General features: G+C 71.8%; 4 protein-coding genes across 4 annotated transcripts; 1 reads left to right on the top strand and 3 right to left on the bottom strand.

Annotated features, from left to right (window-relative positions):
* Positions 1-95: 95 nt before the first annotated feature.
* On the bottom strand, positions 96-6,490 carry EMILIN1 (elastin microfibril interfacer 1). Its single transcript, XM_090031218.1, has 8 exons — positions 6,290-6,490; positions 6,094-6,219; positions 4,359-4,567; positions 2,086-4,119; positions 1,898-1,996; positions 1,693-1,710; positions 1,360-1,485; positions 96-1,124 (listed from the first exon to the last, which is right to left on the bottom strand). Exons 1-8 carry the CDS (start codon positions 6,448-6,450, stop codon positions 787-789), a joined length of 3,111 nt encoding a protein of 1,036 aa, XP_089887344.1. The 5' UTR covers positions 6,451-6,490; the 3' UTR covers positions 96-786.
* A 55-nt stretch (positions 6,491-6,545) lies between these two features.
* Positions 6,546-8,543, bottom strand: LOC149875795 (uncharacterized). Its single transcript, XM_090064772.1, has 2 exons — positions 8,536-8,543; positions 6,546-8,454 (listed from the first exon to the last, which is right to left on the bottom strand). Exons 1-2 carry the CDS (start codon positions 8,541-8,543, stop codon positions 7,371-7,373), a joined length of 1,092 nt encoding a protein of 363 aa, XP_089920898.1. The 3' UTR covers positions 6,546-7,370.
* Positions 8,424-12,612, bottom strand: PRR30 (proline rich 30). The gene is made up of 5 exons (XM_090064639.1): positions 12,511-12,612; positions 12,195-12,355; positions 11,944-12,045; positions 11,727-11,860; positions 8,424-11,623 (listed from the first exon to the last, which is right to left on the bottom strand). The coding sequence occupies exons 1-5, from the start codon at positions 12,610-12,612 to the stop codon at positions 8,559-8,561; spliced, it is 3,564 nt and encodes a 1,187-aa protein (XP_089920765.1). The 3' UTR covers positions 8,424-8,558.
* A 1,545-nt stretch (positions 12,613-14,157) lies between these two features.
* Positions 14,158-15,721, top strand: OST4 (oligosaccharyltransferase complex subunit 4, non-catalytic). Its single transcript, XM_090031251.1, has 3 exons — positions 14,158-15,291; positions 15,385-15,518; positions 15,610-15,721. Exons 1-2 carry the CDS (start codon positions 15,068-15,070, stop codon positions 15,497-15,499), a joined length of 339 nt encoding a protein of 112 aa, XP_089887377.1. The 5' UTR covers positions 14,158-15,067; the 3' UTR covers positions 15,500-15,518; positions 15,610-15,721.
* The last annotated feature ends 160 nt before the right edge of the window (positions 15,722-15,881 follow it).

The following is a 15,881-nucleotide window of genomic DNA, read 5'->3' as shown; positions in this document are numbered from 1 at the left end:
CCACGGCTGCAGCTCTTGGGTAGCCCCCATTGCAACACGCCAGGCACATGCTGCCCCTGCACCACCCGGGGCAGGAAGGAGGCAGGGCCAGTGGGTACAAAATGGTGACGCTCCTTTATTAATAACCGTTACAGAGTGCGGCCCTGCCGTGGGGACGGTGCCGTTGTGCCCCACCGGGCCTGGCATGACATGGTGCTGCCTGGGCGGCCGATGCCCTCGACGCTGCCAGCTCCGCCGAGCACGGCTGTGGGGGCAGGCGGAGCTGGGCTCGTGGCAGGTGGTCCTGAGCTGGTGCGATGTGAAGCCATGGTGGTGGGCACGGGCGGGCGGTGATGTGGCAGCAGCGTGGTAGCACGTGGGCAGGGGCTGACACGTGGGACAGGGTTCTTTTTTTTGTGGGGGGGGACCAGACTTAGTTGCAGGGGGGTGGGAACTGTGGCCCCCCAGCAGCAGGCTGTATGCGGGGGGCGGTTAGGACCATCACTGTATCCCCAGGCGCTGGGCATCAGTGAAGGGCCCTGGGGCAGCTCGTGCAGGGGGGGCCACCCCATGAAGTGGGGGGGCTCATGCCCCATCATATGCGGACTGTGCCCCCACTCTCCCCAGGATACGGGGCTGGGCCCCCCAGGCCTGGCAGGACCCCACCGCACCCCAGGGAGGCCAGGCCTGGAAAGAGCAGGGAGCCCTGCTCTGCACCCCCACAGCATCAATGCCCCTAGGAGGGCAGGGAGCCCCCACCCCCAAGCCAGGCTGCAGCAGCGGTGCCCCCCGCGCCCGTGGCAAGGGCTAAGCGCCATCCTCATCCCCCTCGTAGAGCAGGACCCCACTGAAGATGGTGAGGGGCTCGTCGGGGGAGTGCGCCAGGCGACCCATCACCAGGTCCACGCACAGACTGTCACCTGCCTCCAGGGGCAGGACCAGGGCGAAGACGCCCAGCGCCCCAGGGCTAGGCTGGTGCTCGGCCACCGGCTTGTTCTCCAGCCCCTCGGGCTGGTAGCCAGCGGAGTCGATGCGGGCGATGCCCTGGTTGGAGCGGGACAGGACGGCCTCGATCTTCTCGTGCTTGTGCCCCGTCAGCACCACACTGATGAAGTAGCGCCCAGCCACGGGGGCCACAAACGTGCCTGGGGGCAGCGGGGTGTCAAGGCGTGCATGCAGCCCTGGGACCCATGGCCCTTCCCCCTTCCCAAGCCTGGGTTCACCTGTGCTGCAGGGTGCCACAGCACCAAGCTGGGGCCTGGCTACATGGGTTGGCACCCCCACCCTGGGGTTTCAGGACAGGCCATGGGGGTCTGTGGCAGGCTGTGGGGGTCCTAGGGTAGGCAGCAGGGGGCTGTTCCCTCCCATCCTGCCACTCACCGGAGTCAGGGTCGTAGGCACCGCCGTCGTTGACCAGCACCTTGTCGAAGGGGATGGTGCCCGGATCCAGATGCTCCCACGTCAGGGCGGCCGAGAACGAGACACGGGGCACCACGGCTGCGTCGCCTGGGCCGGGGCAGCTGCTCAGACTCCGCGCAGGGGCTGCACCACCCCTTGTGACCTGCCCCAGCCCCCACCATCCCAACCCATACCCCAGCCCCGTGACCCCCATCACACAATTCCCCCCTTGCTCCTACCCCTGGGGCACCTGATCCCCCCTCGTTCCAGCCAGGGGTCCCCTGCATCCACCCTCGCCCCCCCCATGTGCCTTACCTCTCTCTCCACGGAGCCCTGGAAGGGAAGCGAGAGGCTGTGAGCAGAGGCAGGAGCCGCAGGGTAGGTATGGGAGGCATGGTGGCAGGGGTGTGGTACCGGCCCTGTGGGGCTTTCCCAGGCACACCATGGGGATGGGGCCGCCCAGCAGGCACAGGGAAAATGCCCAGGCTAGAGCCATGCGGCACGGGGCTGGGGATCTCACCTGGGGGGCCAACAGGGCCCTCAATGCCATCTTTGCCAGGGGGCCCAGCTGGGCCAGGGGGTCCTGGGAAGCCTGGGGGGCCTTCAGGGCCTGGGGGCCCTAGAAGAGAAGCAGAGCAGAGGGTCACAGTGGTCAAGCCGTGCCCACCCCCTGCCTCCATGAGCCCCCTCCCAGGCCCCCCCCCGTACCAGTGCGGTCCTCCAGCGCAAGGTCCTCCACCTGGGTGAGCAGGTGCTGCAGGGAGGCATTGAGCGCGCTGAGGCGGCGGGCCAGGGGCACGAGCTGGGCGCCGGCGTGCAGCTTGTCCAGGAGCGCGCCGTGGGTGCGCAGCGTGGCGTTGAGCTCGCTCAGGCCCCCCCACAGCCCGGCCACGTGCCGGCCCAGCCCCTCCTTGACCTTGCGCAGGCTGCCGCCCACCGTGTCCAGCTGCTCGCACACGCTCTCCAGCTTGGCCAGCCGCTCGTCCAGGCCGGGCTGGCAGGTGGGTGCCGGCGGGCGTGCCAGGGTCTCGAAGCGCGTCTCGCTGTCAGCCACGTGCTCCGTCAGCTCGGCCTGCACCTTGTTGATCTCGGCGATGATGCGGTCCTTGGTGGTGTCCAGCTGCCGCAGGTCAGTCTGGTGCTTCTCCATAGTTGCCTGCAGCCCACGCAGCGTGTCGTTGTGCGAGCTGAAGCTGAGGATCACCTCCGAGAGCTCACCCTGCAGTGCCTTCAGGTCCACACCGGACACCCCCCCAAACACGCTGAACCCATCCAGCGGCTTGTGGGCCTCAGGCAGCTCCTCACCCGGCCCCGGCCCCGGCCCCGGCCCCGGCCCCGGCCCCGGCCCCGAGTGGCAGGGCAGGGTGCAGGCGGCCACTTCGGCCCGCAGCCGGCCCAGCTCCTCCTGCAGCCTGGGGCAGGCCTGGCCACAGCCGCCCCGCAACGCATCCTCCAGCCGGCCCAGCCGCGTGCCCGTGCGGTTGTAGTAGAGTGCCAGGTCCTTATGCAGTGAGGCCAGGCCCCCAGCGCCCTCCAGCCCATCCAGCCGTGCCCCCAGCTGCCCCACCATGCCCTGCAGACTCTGCACTGCACCGCCCAGCGCGTCCCTGCCAGCCCCCAGCTGCTGCAGCCCCACGCTCAGCCCGCGCAGCTGCTCTTCCATGTCCAGCACGTGCTGCTCCAGGGCGTGCAGCCCAGCGTCCCCATCCTGGGGCCCCCCACCCACTGTGGGGCACAGCTGGCTGCAGCCCTGTGCCCACTGCTCCAGCTCCTCCAGCCGTGCCAGGGCAGAGCCGGGCAGCCCTGCACTGCCCCTCATCCCCTCCAGCTCCCCACTCAGATTGCGCAGAGCCTGTGACACATGACCCTGGAAGCCACTGAGCCGGGCATCCAAATCAGCCAGGTGGCCCTCGGCCCCACGCAGCCGCGAGTCCAGGCGCTCGCCGGCCTGCGCCAGCTCGTCAGCCACATGGGCACGCAGGTCGGCCTGGAGCTGCAGATCGTGCTCCTCCAGGCTGCGCTGCGTGGTGTTGACTCGGCCCTCGAGGATGGCCAGGCGTCCATCCAGCCCTGTGTCCGGCGCTGCACCTGGCTCTGCCCGCTCCAGCCCGCTCAGCTCATGGTCCAGGCGCCCATTGAGCACGGTGAAGGAGCCAGCCACCACATCCAGGCGGCGTTCCAAGTCATCAAGACGGCGCTGCAGCCCCTCCAGCGAGGCACAGCAGTCCTGGGGTAGGCGGGCAGACAGCGCACTCACGTGCCGCCGCACGCCCTCCACCGCCTCCCGGTTGCGCTGGTCCACGGAGCCCACCAGCTTCTCCAGCCCCCGCAAGCGCTCCCGGTCCTCAGCCTGCTGCCGCCGCAGCCCCTCTATGCCCGCCAGGCAGGGCGCGCAGGCCTCCTGCACTTGCCGCTCCAGCTCGCCTGCCGCGCCTGGTACCACAACCCCCTGCCGCCCGCCAGGGCCATGGCTCAAGTGGTCGAGCTCGGCAGCGTGGCTGGTGATGCGGTTGTCCAGGCTCTCCAAGCGGCGCTGGATGGCGTCCAGCGTCTCTTGCACCTCAGGGGCCGCAGCAGCATCGGCTGGAGCCTTGCCATTGAGCGAGGCCTCCACCACCCGGCGCACCTCGGTTGTCAGTGTCTCACTACCACTCCGCACCGTGGACTGCAGATCTTGCAGCTGCTGGCTCAGGTTCTGCACCTTCTCCTCTAGTTCCTTCACCTTCTCGCTGTCTCCAGGGCCTGGTGGCAGGGCACAGCGTAAGCCCCAGCCCAGCATGGCACCAGGGGAGCCTGGTGGCATTTTGGGGTCCCCACCAACCCTGGGGCACCCCTGGGCTGAGTCGGCTGCGTCCCATGTTGAACTGGTGGTCAGGGAGCAGAGGAGAGGCAGGTGGGGGGTGCTGAGCATGCGGGGGTGCTGCGGGCAGGGGTCTCTTAGCCTGTCACCCCACCCCAGGGTCCTCCTGCCCCAGAGGTACCTTCTCCTCCCAGGCCACTCAGGGTGTTGCCAAAGCCAGAGAGGGTGGGGTGCCCAGGCCGGGGGCGTGGGCGAGTGGTGGTGAGTGCAGGGGCCTGGGCTGGCCCCTCCTGGCAGTCATCGCCCGCATAACCGTGGCAGCACCTCCACTCCAGGTCCGTCACCGTCTTGTAGGCCACCTTGTAGCGTGGCCGCACAAAGCTGCGGTACCTGTGGGCAGCGAGCACTGAGCTGTCCGCCCTGCCACCATGGGCACCATGCCACACTGCGTGGTGTTCCACTGCCTGGGACAGGCCAACCCTGGCCACCAGGGGAAACCGCCTCCTGCAGTGCACTGCCCTGCCCTGCCAAGAGACGCCAGCTCTGGCCACCAGGGGCACTGCACTGCCCTGCACTGGGTAGGGATGAGATGTCCCAGGCCCTGGGGTGCCTGGCATGTGCAGGGCTCAAGTTGGGGGGCAGTGCTTCCTGGCTCCCGCCAGCCCCTGCAGAGTGTGAGAAGCCAGCAGCACCCGGGGGAGCAGAGCGCAGCCCTCCCCGTGAGGCCTGGGCTGGGCACCTGGTGCTGGGGCCAGCGCTGATGTTGGGGCAGCCCCGAGGCTGGGAGGGGGCAGCCTGGCAGCCCCACAGGAGTCCAGGGCCAAGGCCCCACCCACAGGGTGCATTACATGGGAGGTCAGGTGACTGGGGGGCGGAGCCTAGACCTATATAAGCCTGGCTCCTGGGCTGGGGGCTCACTCTGGCCTGGTGTGGTGGGAGAGGAGGTGCTGCCTGCAATCTCCAGCACCTGCCCCTGAGCGGGGAGCTCTGTGGTGGGGATGCAGGGGGGTCACTTTGGGTTAGCTCTTGGGTTGTTTGCGTGGCTGCTCTGGTGTAAGGGGCTGGGGAGGGCGCTGTGTGGGGGCCGGGGCAGGAACCTGGAGAGGCCGGCCGGGCGGGGGCAGAAAGGGGGCACGTGCCCCAGACCCAGAGATCTGTGGAGCGGGCTGGGGCCAGGTGCAGGGGAGACGCCTGCCTGGGGACCGGGGTCGAAGCTCCGGTCAGATGGAGGTGGCCTGAGGCCAAGTAGGCAAGTGAGCCACGTCCCAATGGGCCACGTCACACCCTGCCCCCGCCCGGCTGGGCACCAGGGCAAAGCTGCAGCCAAGCCCGTGCCGCCCCAGCCCGCGGGGAGCGCCGGCTCCGCGCCCCCGCCTGCGTCTGCACCACCGCCGAGGCCCAGAGCAAATTCTTCTGTGGCAAGAGCTTGGCCCAGGCCCAGGAGGGCTTGGACGCTGCCGCGACTTCCCCTCATCTCCAATGCCTCCTGGGAGCCGCGGGGGCTCCCGGTCTGTGGCACCCTTCCCGGGGGCTCGTGCCCCCCGGGGCCGCCCCCGAGACCAGCATGTCCCGGGCAGGGCGTCAGGATGGCTCCGACGGGCCGGCGCTGCCAGGAGCTCGGACCCTTGCCCTCCTTGCCTGGGGGGGGCGCACCCCCTTACCCCGCTCCCCATGCAGGGGGTCTTGCCTGCATGCCCCACATGCCTGGAGCGCGCACTCGCCCCCTCAGGGAGGGCCCGGGCCACCTCCTGCCCCGCGGGGGCTGCCCCGGCCCAGGCAGTGGGGGTGCACATCCGTCCCGCGCGACAAACGCCTCGTCTCTGCCGGCCGCGGGGCGCCGACGCGGACCCACGCGCCAGAGCCGGCCACGGCCCAGCCCCCGCCCGTCCCGCGGGCCCCGGGGGCGCGGCACTCACGCGAGCGCGCGGGGGCACGGGAGCTGCCCCCAGGCGCAGGGCTGGTAGTCGGGCTTCACGAAGGTGTCGACGCCGTCCTCCAGCACGCAGCTCACGGCGCGGCTCACCACGTAGGCGCACCAGTTGCTGCGGGGGCAGAGGCTCAGGCGCTGCGGGGCGCGGCGGCCCCCCCGCCCCCCCGGCCCCCCGCGCTTACCGGTGGCGGCTGGCGGCGGGCGCGGGCGGCGGCCCGGCGCCGGCCGTGTACAGGCTGTAGCGCGGGGGGAGGTGGCTGCCCCGCGCCGGCCCGGCCCCGAGCCAGCACAGCCCCAGCCCCAGCGCCAGCGCCAGCGCCAGCCCGGCCCGCAGCCGCCCCATGCTCGTCGGGCCCGCACTGCCCGGCCGGAGCCCGCCCCGCCCCCGCCCCGCCCCGCCCCGCCCGGGCCCCCCGGCCCCGGCCCCGGCCCGGCCCCGCACATCTGGTTCTCGTTAGGGCCGGGCCCGCGGCCAGCGCCGGCTCCGCGCCCGCCCCGTCCCGCCCCGTCCCCGCGCTGCGCTGCGCGGGGCCCGGGGCAGCGGGCGCCACGCGGGGGGACCGGCCCCCGCGGGGCGTCGCCTGGAGCTGCGCTGGGTGGACGCGGCACCCCGGCAGGAGCCCCTCGGCTCCAACTGCCCCCCCCCAGGGCCTCCCCCGCCTCCCGGCCCGCGTGGGGTGGCGGAGCTCCTGGCGGGACTGACTGATGTCACTGGTGGCTCTGAGATCATCAGTGGTGTCACTGGGGGCTCCCGGGGAAGCAGTGAGGTTCTCACAGAACAGTGGTGATGTCAGCGCTGCAGTGACGTCACCTCGGGGCGATGATGTCACTGGCGGGGGCCAGGCGAGGCGCGCAGCGTGTGACAGCCGGGCCGGGCCCGGGCGCTGAAGCCGCCGCGAGCTGCCCAGGACCCCCGCGCCCCCGACCCCGACACGGAGCCGGGCCCGAGCCAGCAGCACCCAGGGCCAGGCAGGGCTGCGGTGGGCCCCCAGCCTTGTGGACGCCCCTCACGCCCGCCCCGCATCGCCCCGTGCCCTCCACCCCGGCCCCGGCCGCGGCCTGGCGCTGGGTGCCCCGCTCTCCTCGCCCCCTGCCCAGGCTGAGCCGGGCGCCCAGCACTCCTCAGCCCCGCCGGGAGATGCTGCCCGGGAGCCCCCGCCCGCCGTGGCACCAGGCCCGGGCTGGACCAGCCCCGGGAGAGGGGCGGGGGCGGGGGCACCCCCACGGGACATGACTCATCCGTGCGGACGGGAACAGGCCGGCTCAGCGACCCCCCGGCCCTGGGCGCCCCCCGCCCCGCCCCGCCCCGCCCCGGCCGCCGCCGCCTGCCAGGCCCGAGCGGCTCCGGCCCTTCAGACGGGTCTGGCAGCGGCTCCGCCGGGAGCTGCTAAATTTAGCTGCCTCCAAGCAGCTCGTTTTGGGTCTGGGCCAGGGCGGCCGCGGGGCGGGCGCGGAGAGCGCCGGAGCCACGGGCCGTCCCCCGCCGGCGCGCGGGGCAGCCCAGCCCCCCGGCCCGTGCCCGGAGCCTCCCGGCACCCCCGGGCCGCAGGCTGCCGGCTGGGGCGCTGCGGGGCCGGGACCCCCGCCTCCCCGCGGCGCCTCCCTGAGCCCGGCCAGCCCCCATTTCCGGACCGGCCCCTCGGCCTGCGTCTGGCGGGGGCTGCGCGGGCGACTGGCTTCCATTAGCCTGACAGCCCCCGCCCCCCCGCCGCCGCGCGCCTTCCCTTGTATGGCCACAGCCGGCTCTGGGGGGCCGGGGCCGGGGCCGGGGGCGGCCGCTGGGCCGGGGGCCAGGCTGCGGCGGGCCCAGCTGCGGCAGGCGTGGGGAGGGGGAGGGGGAGCCAGTCCCGGGCAGGACGACCCCCGCCCCGCGGCAGGGCCCGGCTGCCAGCGCAGCTGCCGGACGCGGGGTCGCAGGGGCAGGAGCCACTCGCTGCCCCCCCGCTGGCGCGGCCCGGAAGCGGCGGGCTGTGTCAGCAGCTGGCGCGGGGCGCGGGGGGGGCAGCGGCTTCCCGCAGGCAGGCAGCCCGGGGGCCTGCCGGGAACAGGCGCCGCGGGGCCGGGCCGGGCCGGGGTCCCCGCCCCGCCCCCAGGCCAAGCACCAGGTGGGGGGGCCGGGCTGGCCCCGACTCTGCACCCTCCCCCTCCCGGCGGGGCTGGCGCGCGGGAAGCGCCTGGCCGCAGCGCGACCCCCCAGTGCCCCCGGGTCTCCCGTGCAGGGACAGGAACAGCCCTGCCCCGGCCCAGCCGGCGCCCCCCGCACGGCGCGGCCACCCCCAGCCCCACTCCGGGCCCTAGCCCCCTTGGGGACCCCTGCCCCCCATCGACCTGAGCCCTGTCGGGGTGCCTGCTGGGGGCCTAGTGCCGCGCCCTGCCTCAGTTCCCCCGACAGGGAGCAATGGGCGCAGCCCCGCAGCACGCCACACACGTAGGCATGGGGGCCAGCCGGCTTTAATGACTCCGAATGGGGCGCGGGGCCCCGGTGGGGGAAGGCCAGGAGCCGGCGGGGCCCCGGGGAGGGGGCTGCGGCCCCGGCTTCCCGCCCCGTGCCCAGGCCCAGGCCTGCCGGACGGACGCCAGGAGCCGCTTGGGCAGCGGGCGCCCTTCGGCGGGGACGGGGCGGCCGGCGCGGGGCGGCTTGGCGGCCAGCGGGGACGCAGGGGCGCGGCTGGCAGGGCCCCGGGGGGCCGCGGCGCTGCGGGGCACGCGTGCCGTGGCCGGGGGGCGGGGGGGCCCCGGCGCTGCGCCCGGGGGCTGGCCCGCGGCGGCTGGCGGGGGCTCCCGGGGCCGCGGGGCAGCAGCGGGGAGCAGGTCCCACTGCGCCGCCTGCTTCCTCTTGAGGCGCAGCACGAAGCCCAGGCGCAGGCGGGGGCCCGGCCCCGCGCGCAGGCGGGGGTACACGATGAGGCGGGGGCCGCGGCGGCCGCGGGGCGGGGGGTGCCGGGGGCAGGGCCCGTCCGGGTAGCAGCGCGCGCAGGGCAGGCACACGGGGTACTCCACCCGCGGCCGCGCCGGCCCCGACAGCCGGCGCCGCAGGTCCCGCACCGCGCGCCGCGCGCCCAGCGACCCCACGATGGCCTGGGCCAGCGCCGCGGGGCCTGGCGCGGCTGCGGCTGCGGGGGGGCTGCCGGGCGCTGCCGGCGGGGGCGTCCCGGGGGGCTCGCGCCAGTACAGGGCCGCAAGCGCCTCGTGCGTGGTCGTCACGCTCCAGCAGACGTCGGGCGCGGGGCCGGGCGGGGAGCGCCGGAGGGCGCGTGGGCTGCGGCTCCTCTCCCCGGCGGGGGCCGGGGCGCGTGGCTGGCTGGGTGCCGCGTACGCGGGGGTCCGGGCCCGCGGCTGGCTGGTTGTTGTGTGCGCCAGCACCAGGCCACATGGCTGAGGTGGCAGTGGGTGGTCTGCGGTCTGGCTCTGTGGCATCACATAGTCTGAGGCCAGGCCATGTGGCTGGCTGGGTGCTGGGCTCTCTGGGAGCCGGCTGCATGGCTGGCTGGGTGCCACGTGCTCCGGGGTCTGGCTCCGTGGCCTCCCATACTCTGGGGTCCAGGCCTGTGGCTGGCTGGGTGCCACGTACTCCAGGGTCAGGTCACACAGCCGGGTGGCCAGCACGTGCTCAGGGCTCTGGCTCTGTGGCCTCGTGTTATCCAAGCTCCAGGTGTGTGGCTGGCTGGGTCCTGTGCACTCGGGGGTCTGGGCACGTGGCTGGCTGGGTCTCACAAGCTCGGGGGTCTGGGCACGTGGCGAGCCGGGTCTTGTGCGCTCGGGGGTCTGGGCACGTGGCTGGCTGGGTCCCACAAGCTCAGGGGTCCGGGCACGTGGCTGGCTGGGTCCTGTGCACTCGGGGGTCCGGGCACGTGGCTGGCTGGGTCCCACAAGCTCGGGGGTCTGGGCACGTGGCGAGCCGGGTCCTGTGCACTCTGGGGTCTGGGCACGTGGCTGGCTGGGTCCCACAAGCTCAGGGGTCCGGGCACGTGGCTGGCTGGGTGGTGCGTGGCCTGGGCTGCCTGTTGTCTTGAATTGCACCAGGTCTGCAGCATGTTGTGGTCCTGTCCTAGGGATCACGTTGTCCGAAGCCTGACGGAGGGGCCCATGGCTGGGGCTGGGCATCTTGGATGGTGCTTCCTGGCTGGGGGTCCGGCTCCGTGACCGTTTCTGGCTGGGGGTCCGGCTCCGTGACCGTTTCCAGTCCGGGGTCCAGCTCCGTGACCGTTTCTGGGTGGAGGTCCGGCTGCGTGGCTGCCTGGCTGGCTCGTGGCCTGGGCTTCCTGCCTCACTGTGCGCCAGGTGCCCCTCGGCTGGGCCACAGGATGCGAGGCCAGGGCTGCGCGCCCTGCGGCCAGGACTGCGGTTGTGGCCGGCAAGTGGTGGCACCAGGCTGGGGGCGGGAGGCGCGAAGCTGCGCAGCGAGGCCTGGACACGGGCGGGCAGCCCCCAGCGATGCTGCGCCTGCTGGGCGGTGAGGTGGGCCTCCAGCAGCTCCCGGGCACCGCGGCCCAGGAAAGGCAGGGCTTGGGGGGCCACGGCCACGGCCACGGCCCCGCGGGGGCGCGGAGGGCTGGGGCGCGGTGCTGGGGGCCGCCAGGCAGCCAGCGAGCGCTGGAGCAGGGCCGGCAGGCCCCAGCAGTGCTGCAGCCGCGTCCCCAGCACGTGCCAGTCCAGGGCGGCGCGGGCGCGGGCGGCCAGGAAGGGGGTGTCGCACTCAGAGAAGGCCGCGCAGGGCACCCAGGGGTGCGGGGGGGCAGCCAGGCACGGTGCCCGCGGCACCAGCGAGGCCAGGGACCGGGCGGGCAGGGCCGCAAGCCCCCACAGCCGCAGCCGCTGCTTCCGCCGCACGTGCACCTCCAGGCGCCGAGCGGTCTCCGGGGCCAGGCCCTGGCACAGCGGCTCGGGCAGGGCTGGGGGGCCCCGGTGCGCGGCGTCCCGAGATGCCCGCACCGCGGCGGGCAGGGCCCCAGCCCGGATCTCCAGGCACTTGCGGGTGACGTGGAGCTGCAGCGCGGCTGCCCTGTGCGGGGGCAGCCGGCCGGGATGGGCATCCTCCTGCGGGCAGGTGCAGGGGTCGGGCGTGGGGCCGTGGTCAGCACCTGGGGGCAGAGCAGGGGGTGAGTGTTGGCCGGCTCCCGGCTGCCCCCGTCTCCCCTGCCCCCACCCTAGCGCCGGGGCAGGCTCTCCTGCCCTCCTGGCCCCGGCCCGGGGGAGCCGAGTCCTGGCCGCAGCCCCCGGACTCACCCAGCAGGTTCTTCTCCGTGGGGACGTGGTCCTGGGCAGCCAGCACCTCGCCGGGGGGCAGAGGCCCTGGGGCGAGGGGGCCGGGCGGGCAGCTGCAGGGCTCCTGGGCCGGGCGCGTGGCGGCACCGTGGGGGCCCCGCTGCGGGCACTGGCGGAGGGGGTGCCAGTCCAGCGCGGCCTGGGCCTCGTGGGGCAGGAAGGGCAGGCGGCAGGTGCCAATGCGGGCAGCGCTGGTGGTGCCAGGCGGGCACAGGGGGGGCGCGCCGGGCACCAGGCGTGTCGGCGACTCGCTCAGGGGCGTGGGGCCCCCCCACGGCGCCCGCAGCTGCTTGCGCCGCACGTGGCAGTCCAGCCCCGGCGGGCAGCGAGCCCGGCAGCCTCCGTGCCCCGCACCCCGCGGCTTGGGCAGAGGCAGCCGGCCGGCGGGCGGCACGCCTGCGGCGCTGGCCGCTCCCCAGCACAGGTCGCAGCTGCTGGGCGAGGAGGAGCTGGAGACGGCGCCCAGGGGCAGGGCCCTGCCGCGGGGCCTGCGGGGACGAGCAGTGGGGTCGGCGCGGCCACGGGATCAGACCACGAGGGCGGAGGGCCCCCAGCCCGCCCGCTGCCTTACGGGTGCGCGAAGCAGTCCAGGTGCTGCGCCAGGCGCTGCAGGTGCTGCTCCACGAGGCACAGCGTGGGGCCCAGCGGCAGCGCCGGGCCCAGTCGCAGGCGGCTGCGGGAGAGAGGGAGGGCTCAGGCCTGCGGCCCCCCAGGCCGAGGGCGCCAGGAGCAGACCCAGGTTGGGTCATGCTGCCTGGGGGCTGCGCCAGCCTGGGGAGGGGGCACCTCCCGCCCTGCGCAGGGTGGCGGAGGGGCACCTACCTTGTGTCCGGGGGGGCGTCCGGCCAGCAGGACCTGGGGGCTGCTGGAAGGAGGGGGCGGCGGGTCAGCCCGGGCTGGACGGGAGGGGGGTCCCAGCTGGGGGGCTGCTCACCTGGCTGTGCATCTCGGCGCCGCTCCGTCCTACTCCACTGCTGTGTGGCCTGCTGCACACGGGGGGGTCACGCGGGTGCCCCCACCCTGTGCAGCAACCCCCACCCCCCCGCCAGGGCAGGTGCCACTTGCGGCCCTGGCTGCGAGGCGAGGGGCCCTAGCGCCTCCGGGCCCTGGGGGGGGGCTCCCGGCGCCGCCCGCTCACCCCAAGCAGCCGCCCGAGCGCCCAGAGCGCGGCCAGCGCCAGCACCGCCCGCAGCACGGGCACCAGCGCCCAGACCAGGGGCCCCGCAGGCAGCTCCCCCATCGCCGGCTGCGGCTGCGGCTGCGTCCCCGGGTGGTGTCGCAGAGACCCCAGCGCTGCCGCGTCACAATGGGGCCCCCGGCCGGCGTCACAATGGGGCCCGGTGAGACTCCTGCCCAGCACCCTCGGCCCCTCCAGGCTGCCAGGGGCCTGCGGGGTCTTGTCCAGCACGGGGCAGGATCCTTGGGGAGCCGGAGGAAAAGGAAGGACAACACTGGACCTTGAGAGGCTGGATACCTTCAAGTCAGCCGGCCTGATGGGTTACACCCCAGGGTACTCAGGGAGCTGGTGAGCATCATAGCTCGGCCCCTGGCACGGGTCTTCGAGAGCTCCTGGCGCTCTGGTGTCGTGCCCGAAGACTGGAAGAAGGCCAATGTGGTGCCGATCTTCAAGAAAGGGAGGAAAGTGGATCTGGCAAACTACAGGCCCATTAGCCTGACTTCTATCCTGGGGAAGATCTTGGAAAAGATGATCAGGGAGGCCATCCTTAACAGACTAGCTGAAGGCAATATCCTGAGGGATAGCCAGCACGGGTTTGTTGCAGGTAGGTCTTCCTTGACCAATCTCATTTCCTTTTACAACCAGGTGACCTATTACCTGGACAAGGGACAAGAGGTTGATGTTGTATATCTTGACCTTAAAAAAGCCTTTGATCTGGTATCCCATGATCACCTCTTAGCTAAACTGGCCAGTTGTGGCCTTGACCTCACGACAATCCGCTGGCTGGGAACTGGCTCCATGGTCGGACCCAGAGGATGGTAGTCAATGGGAGCCAGTCGTCTTGGTGCACGGTGACCAGTGGGGTCCCTCAAGACTCTGTCCTTGGACCCATACTATTTAACATCATCAATGATGTGGACATTGGTGTCAGAAATGGACTGGCCAAGTTTCATGGTTTCACAGTTTCTAGGGTCGGAAAGAGTACTGGGGTCAAACGACCCCAGCAAGGTGTTCATCTTGAGCAAGCCTTCTCTTAAAGCCCCCCAGGGCAGGAGCCTGCACCACTTCTCTTGGAAGTTGGTTCCAGACCCTAGCCGCCCTGACCGTGAAGTCGCGCCTCCTGATGTCTAGCCTGAATCTCCCCTCTGCCAGCTTGTGACCGTTATTCCTGGTCACTCCTGGCGGTGCTCGGGGGAACAGGGACTCCCCCAGTGCCTGCTGGTCCCCCCTGACTAGTTTGTAACAGGCCACCAGATCCCCCCTCAGCCTTCTCTTTTGGAGGCTGAACAGGTTCAGGTCCCGTCGCCTCTCCTCATAGGGCCTGCCCTGTTGTCCCCTGACCATGCGAGTGGCCTCCTCTGGACCCTCTCCATGCTGTCCACATCCCTCCTGAAATGCGGCGCCCAGCACTGGACGCAGTACTCCAGCTGCGGCCTGACCAGTGCCGCACAGAGGGGGAGGATCACCTCCTTGGACCTGCTTGAGATGCATCTGTGGATGCAGGACAAGGTGCGGTTGGCCTTCCTGACTGCCTCCCCACACTGCCGGCCCATGTTCATCTTGGAGTCAGTGATGACCCCCAGATCCCTTTCCGCCTCCGTGCTGACAAGAGGGGAGTTCCCCAGCCTGTAGGTGTGGTGCCGGTTGTTCCTCCCCAGGTGCAGCACCTTGCACTTGTCAGTGTTGAATCCCATCCTGTTCTCATCCACCCACCCCTGTAACCTGTCTAGGTCTGATTGCAGCCTATTCCTCCCTTCTAGTGCGCCCACATCCCCCCACATCTTAGTGTCATCAGCAAATTTGAATAGGTGCTTTTTACCCCCTCGTCCAAGTCACTGATGAAGATGTTGAACAGTGCGGGCCCGAGGACCGAGCCCTGGGGGGGCCCCCTGCTCACATCCCTCCAGGTCAGACATGACCCGTCCACCACAATTCAGAAAGGATGTGGAGAAGCTTGAGAGTCCAGAGGAGAGCCACGCGCATGATCAGAGGTCAGGAAAACAGACCTTACGACGACAGACTGAGAGCCATGGGGCTCTTTAGCCTGGAAAAGCGCAGGCTCAGGGGTGATCTGATGGCCACCTATAAGACAATCAGGGGTGACCACCAGGATCTGGGGGAACGTCTGTTCACCAGAGCGCCCCAAGAGATGACAAGATCAAACGGTCACAAACTCCTCCATGACTCTTTACTGTCCAAGCCCCCAAGGTCTAGTAGACTGTCGCTGGAGGGAGTTCAAGCACCCACATTGAACGCCTTCAAGAGAAATTTGGATGTCTATCTTGCTGGGATCCTATGATCCCTGCTGACTTCCTGCCCCTGGGGGAGGGGGCTGAACTCAATCTTCTGGGGTCCCTTCCAGCCCAAATGTCCCTGAAATCTATGAATCTGCCCCATCCAGACAACCCCCGAGTCCAACTCCAGGCCACGCGACGCGGTTGCTCCTGTAGCCTCAGGCCCTGGGGGGGACTCCCAGTCTGACCAGTCTGGAGGGAACGTTCAGCCTGGCCCTGAATTAATGGGGGGGGGCGCTGGGGTCTCCAGCACCAGGGCAGGATGTGACCCTGCAGCACCACTCTGGGGGAGGGACTACCCTTACCCCAAGCCCCGTGCCCTGCTCCCTCCGGGACCGCAGGCGGCGCTGGAGCAGCCGCCAAGCGGAAGCGCGGGGGAGAGAGCGGCCGCGCGGCCGGAAGCCGGAAGCGCTGGGAGGGAGACGTGTGCGGAGCAGCGGGACAGCACGTGAGTGCGGGGGGGGGGGGGTCCGGGTCCGGGTCCGGGGCGGAGGAGGAGACCCCGCTGACCCCCCCCCCCCGCCCGCTTGCCTCCCCGCAGGATGGTGACGGACGTGCAGCTCGCCATCTTCGCCAACATGCTGGGCGTGTCGCTCTTCCTGCTCGTCGTACTCTACCACTACGTGGCCGTCAACAACCCCAAGAAGCAGGACTGAGCCCGGGCCGGGCCCCCAGGTATCGCCCGGGACCCCACCCCCACCCCGGGCCCGCTCCGCCCGCGGGTCTCGGACTCGGCCCCCCGTGAGACGCCCCGTTGTCCCCGCAGAGCCCAGCCCGGAGCCGCCGCCATGGCCGGAGGGAGAGGAGCCCGCGGGCCCCGGACCGGAGCCACCTGCCCCGAACTGTCTCCCGGAGGGAAATAAATGTTTTGCATTGCCCTTGCCGCCTGCTCTTTGCCGCCAGCGGGGCCGGGGCTGGGAGGGTGAAGCCGCCCGGTGCCGGGCTCCGGTGTGCACCCGGCTGCGCTACGAGGGTCCTGGCAGCTGGGCAGACCCCCTGGCTGCCCTCCCCTGGGCCAGGGGTCAGCAGGGCTGGGGC

This window comes from Crocodylus siamensis, chromosome 1 (genome assembly GCF_052110815.1).
Source record: "Crocodylus siamensis isolate JL-2025a chromosome 1, ASM5211081v1, whole genome shotgun sequence".
NCBI lineage: Eukaryota > Metazoa > Chordata > Crocodylia > Crocodylidae > Crocodylus > Crocodylus siamensis.
Note: the sequence above shows the minus strand (reverse complement) of the source record. Positions and strands in the feature narration are given on the sequence as shown.

Bases quoted from the DNA above. Each gene is read 5' to 3' on its own strand.
- OST4 (XM_090031251.1), top strand. From the start codon at position 15,068: ATGGGGGGGGGCGCTGGGGTCTCCAGCACCAGGGCAGGATGTGACCCT. The intron at 15,292-15,384 runs GTGAGTGCGGGG...GCCTCCCCGCAG, and splicing joins GCGGAGCAGCGGGACAGCAC to GATGGTGACGGACGTGCAGC.
- PRR30 (XM_090064639.1), bottom strand. From the start codon at position 12,612: ATGGGGGAGCTGCCTGCGGGGCCCCTGGTCTGGGCGCTGGTGCCCGTG. The intron at 11,861-11,943 runs GTAAGGCAGCGG...TCGTCCCCGCAG, and splicing joins CTGGACTGCTTCGCGCACCC to GCCCCGCGGCAGGGCCCTGC. The intron at 11,624-11,726 runs GTGCGGGGCACG...CACGCCCCTGAG, and splicing joins GCCTCTGCCCAAGCCGCGGG to CGAGTCGCCGACACGCCTGG.
- EMILIN1 (XM_090031218.1), bottom strand. From the start codon at position 6,450: ATGGGGCGGCTGCGGGCCGGGCTGGCGCTGGCGCTGGCGCTGGGGCTG. The intron at 4,568-6,093 runs GTGAGTGCCGCG...CGCTGCCCACAG, and splicing joins CCGTGCCCCCGCGCGCTCGC to GTACCGCAGCTTTGTGCGGC. The intron at 1,997-2,085 runs GTACGGGGGGGG...CTTCTCTTCTAG, and splicing joins TGCGCTGGAGGACCGCACTG to GGCCCCCAGGCCCTGAAGGC.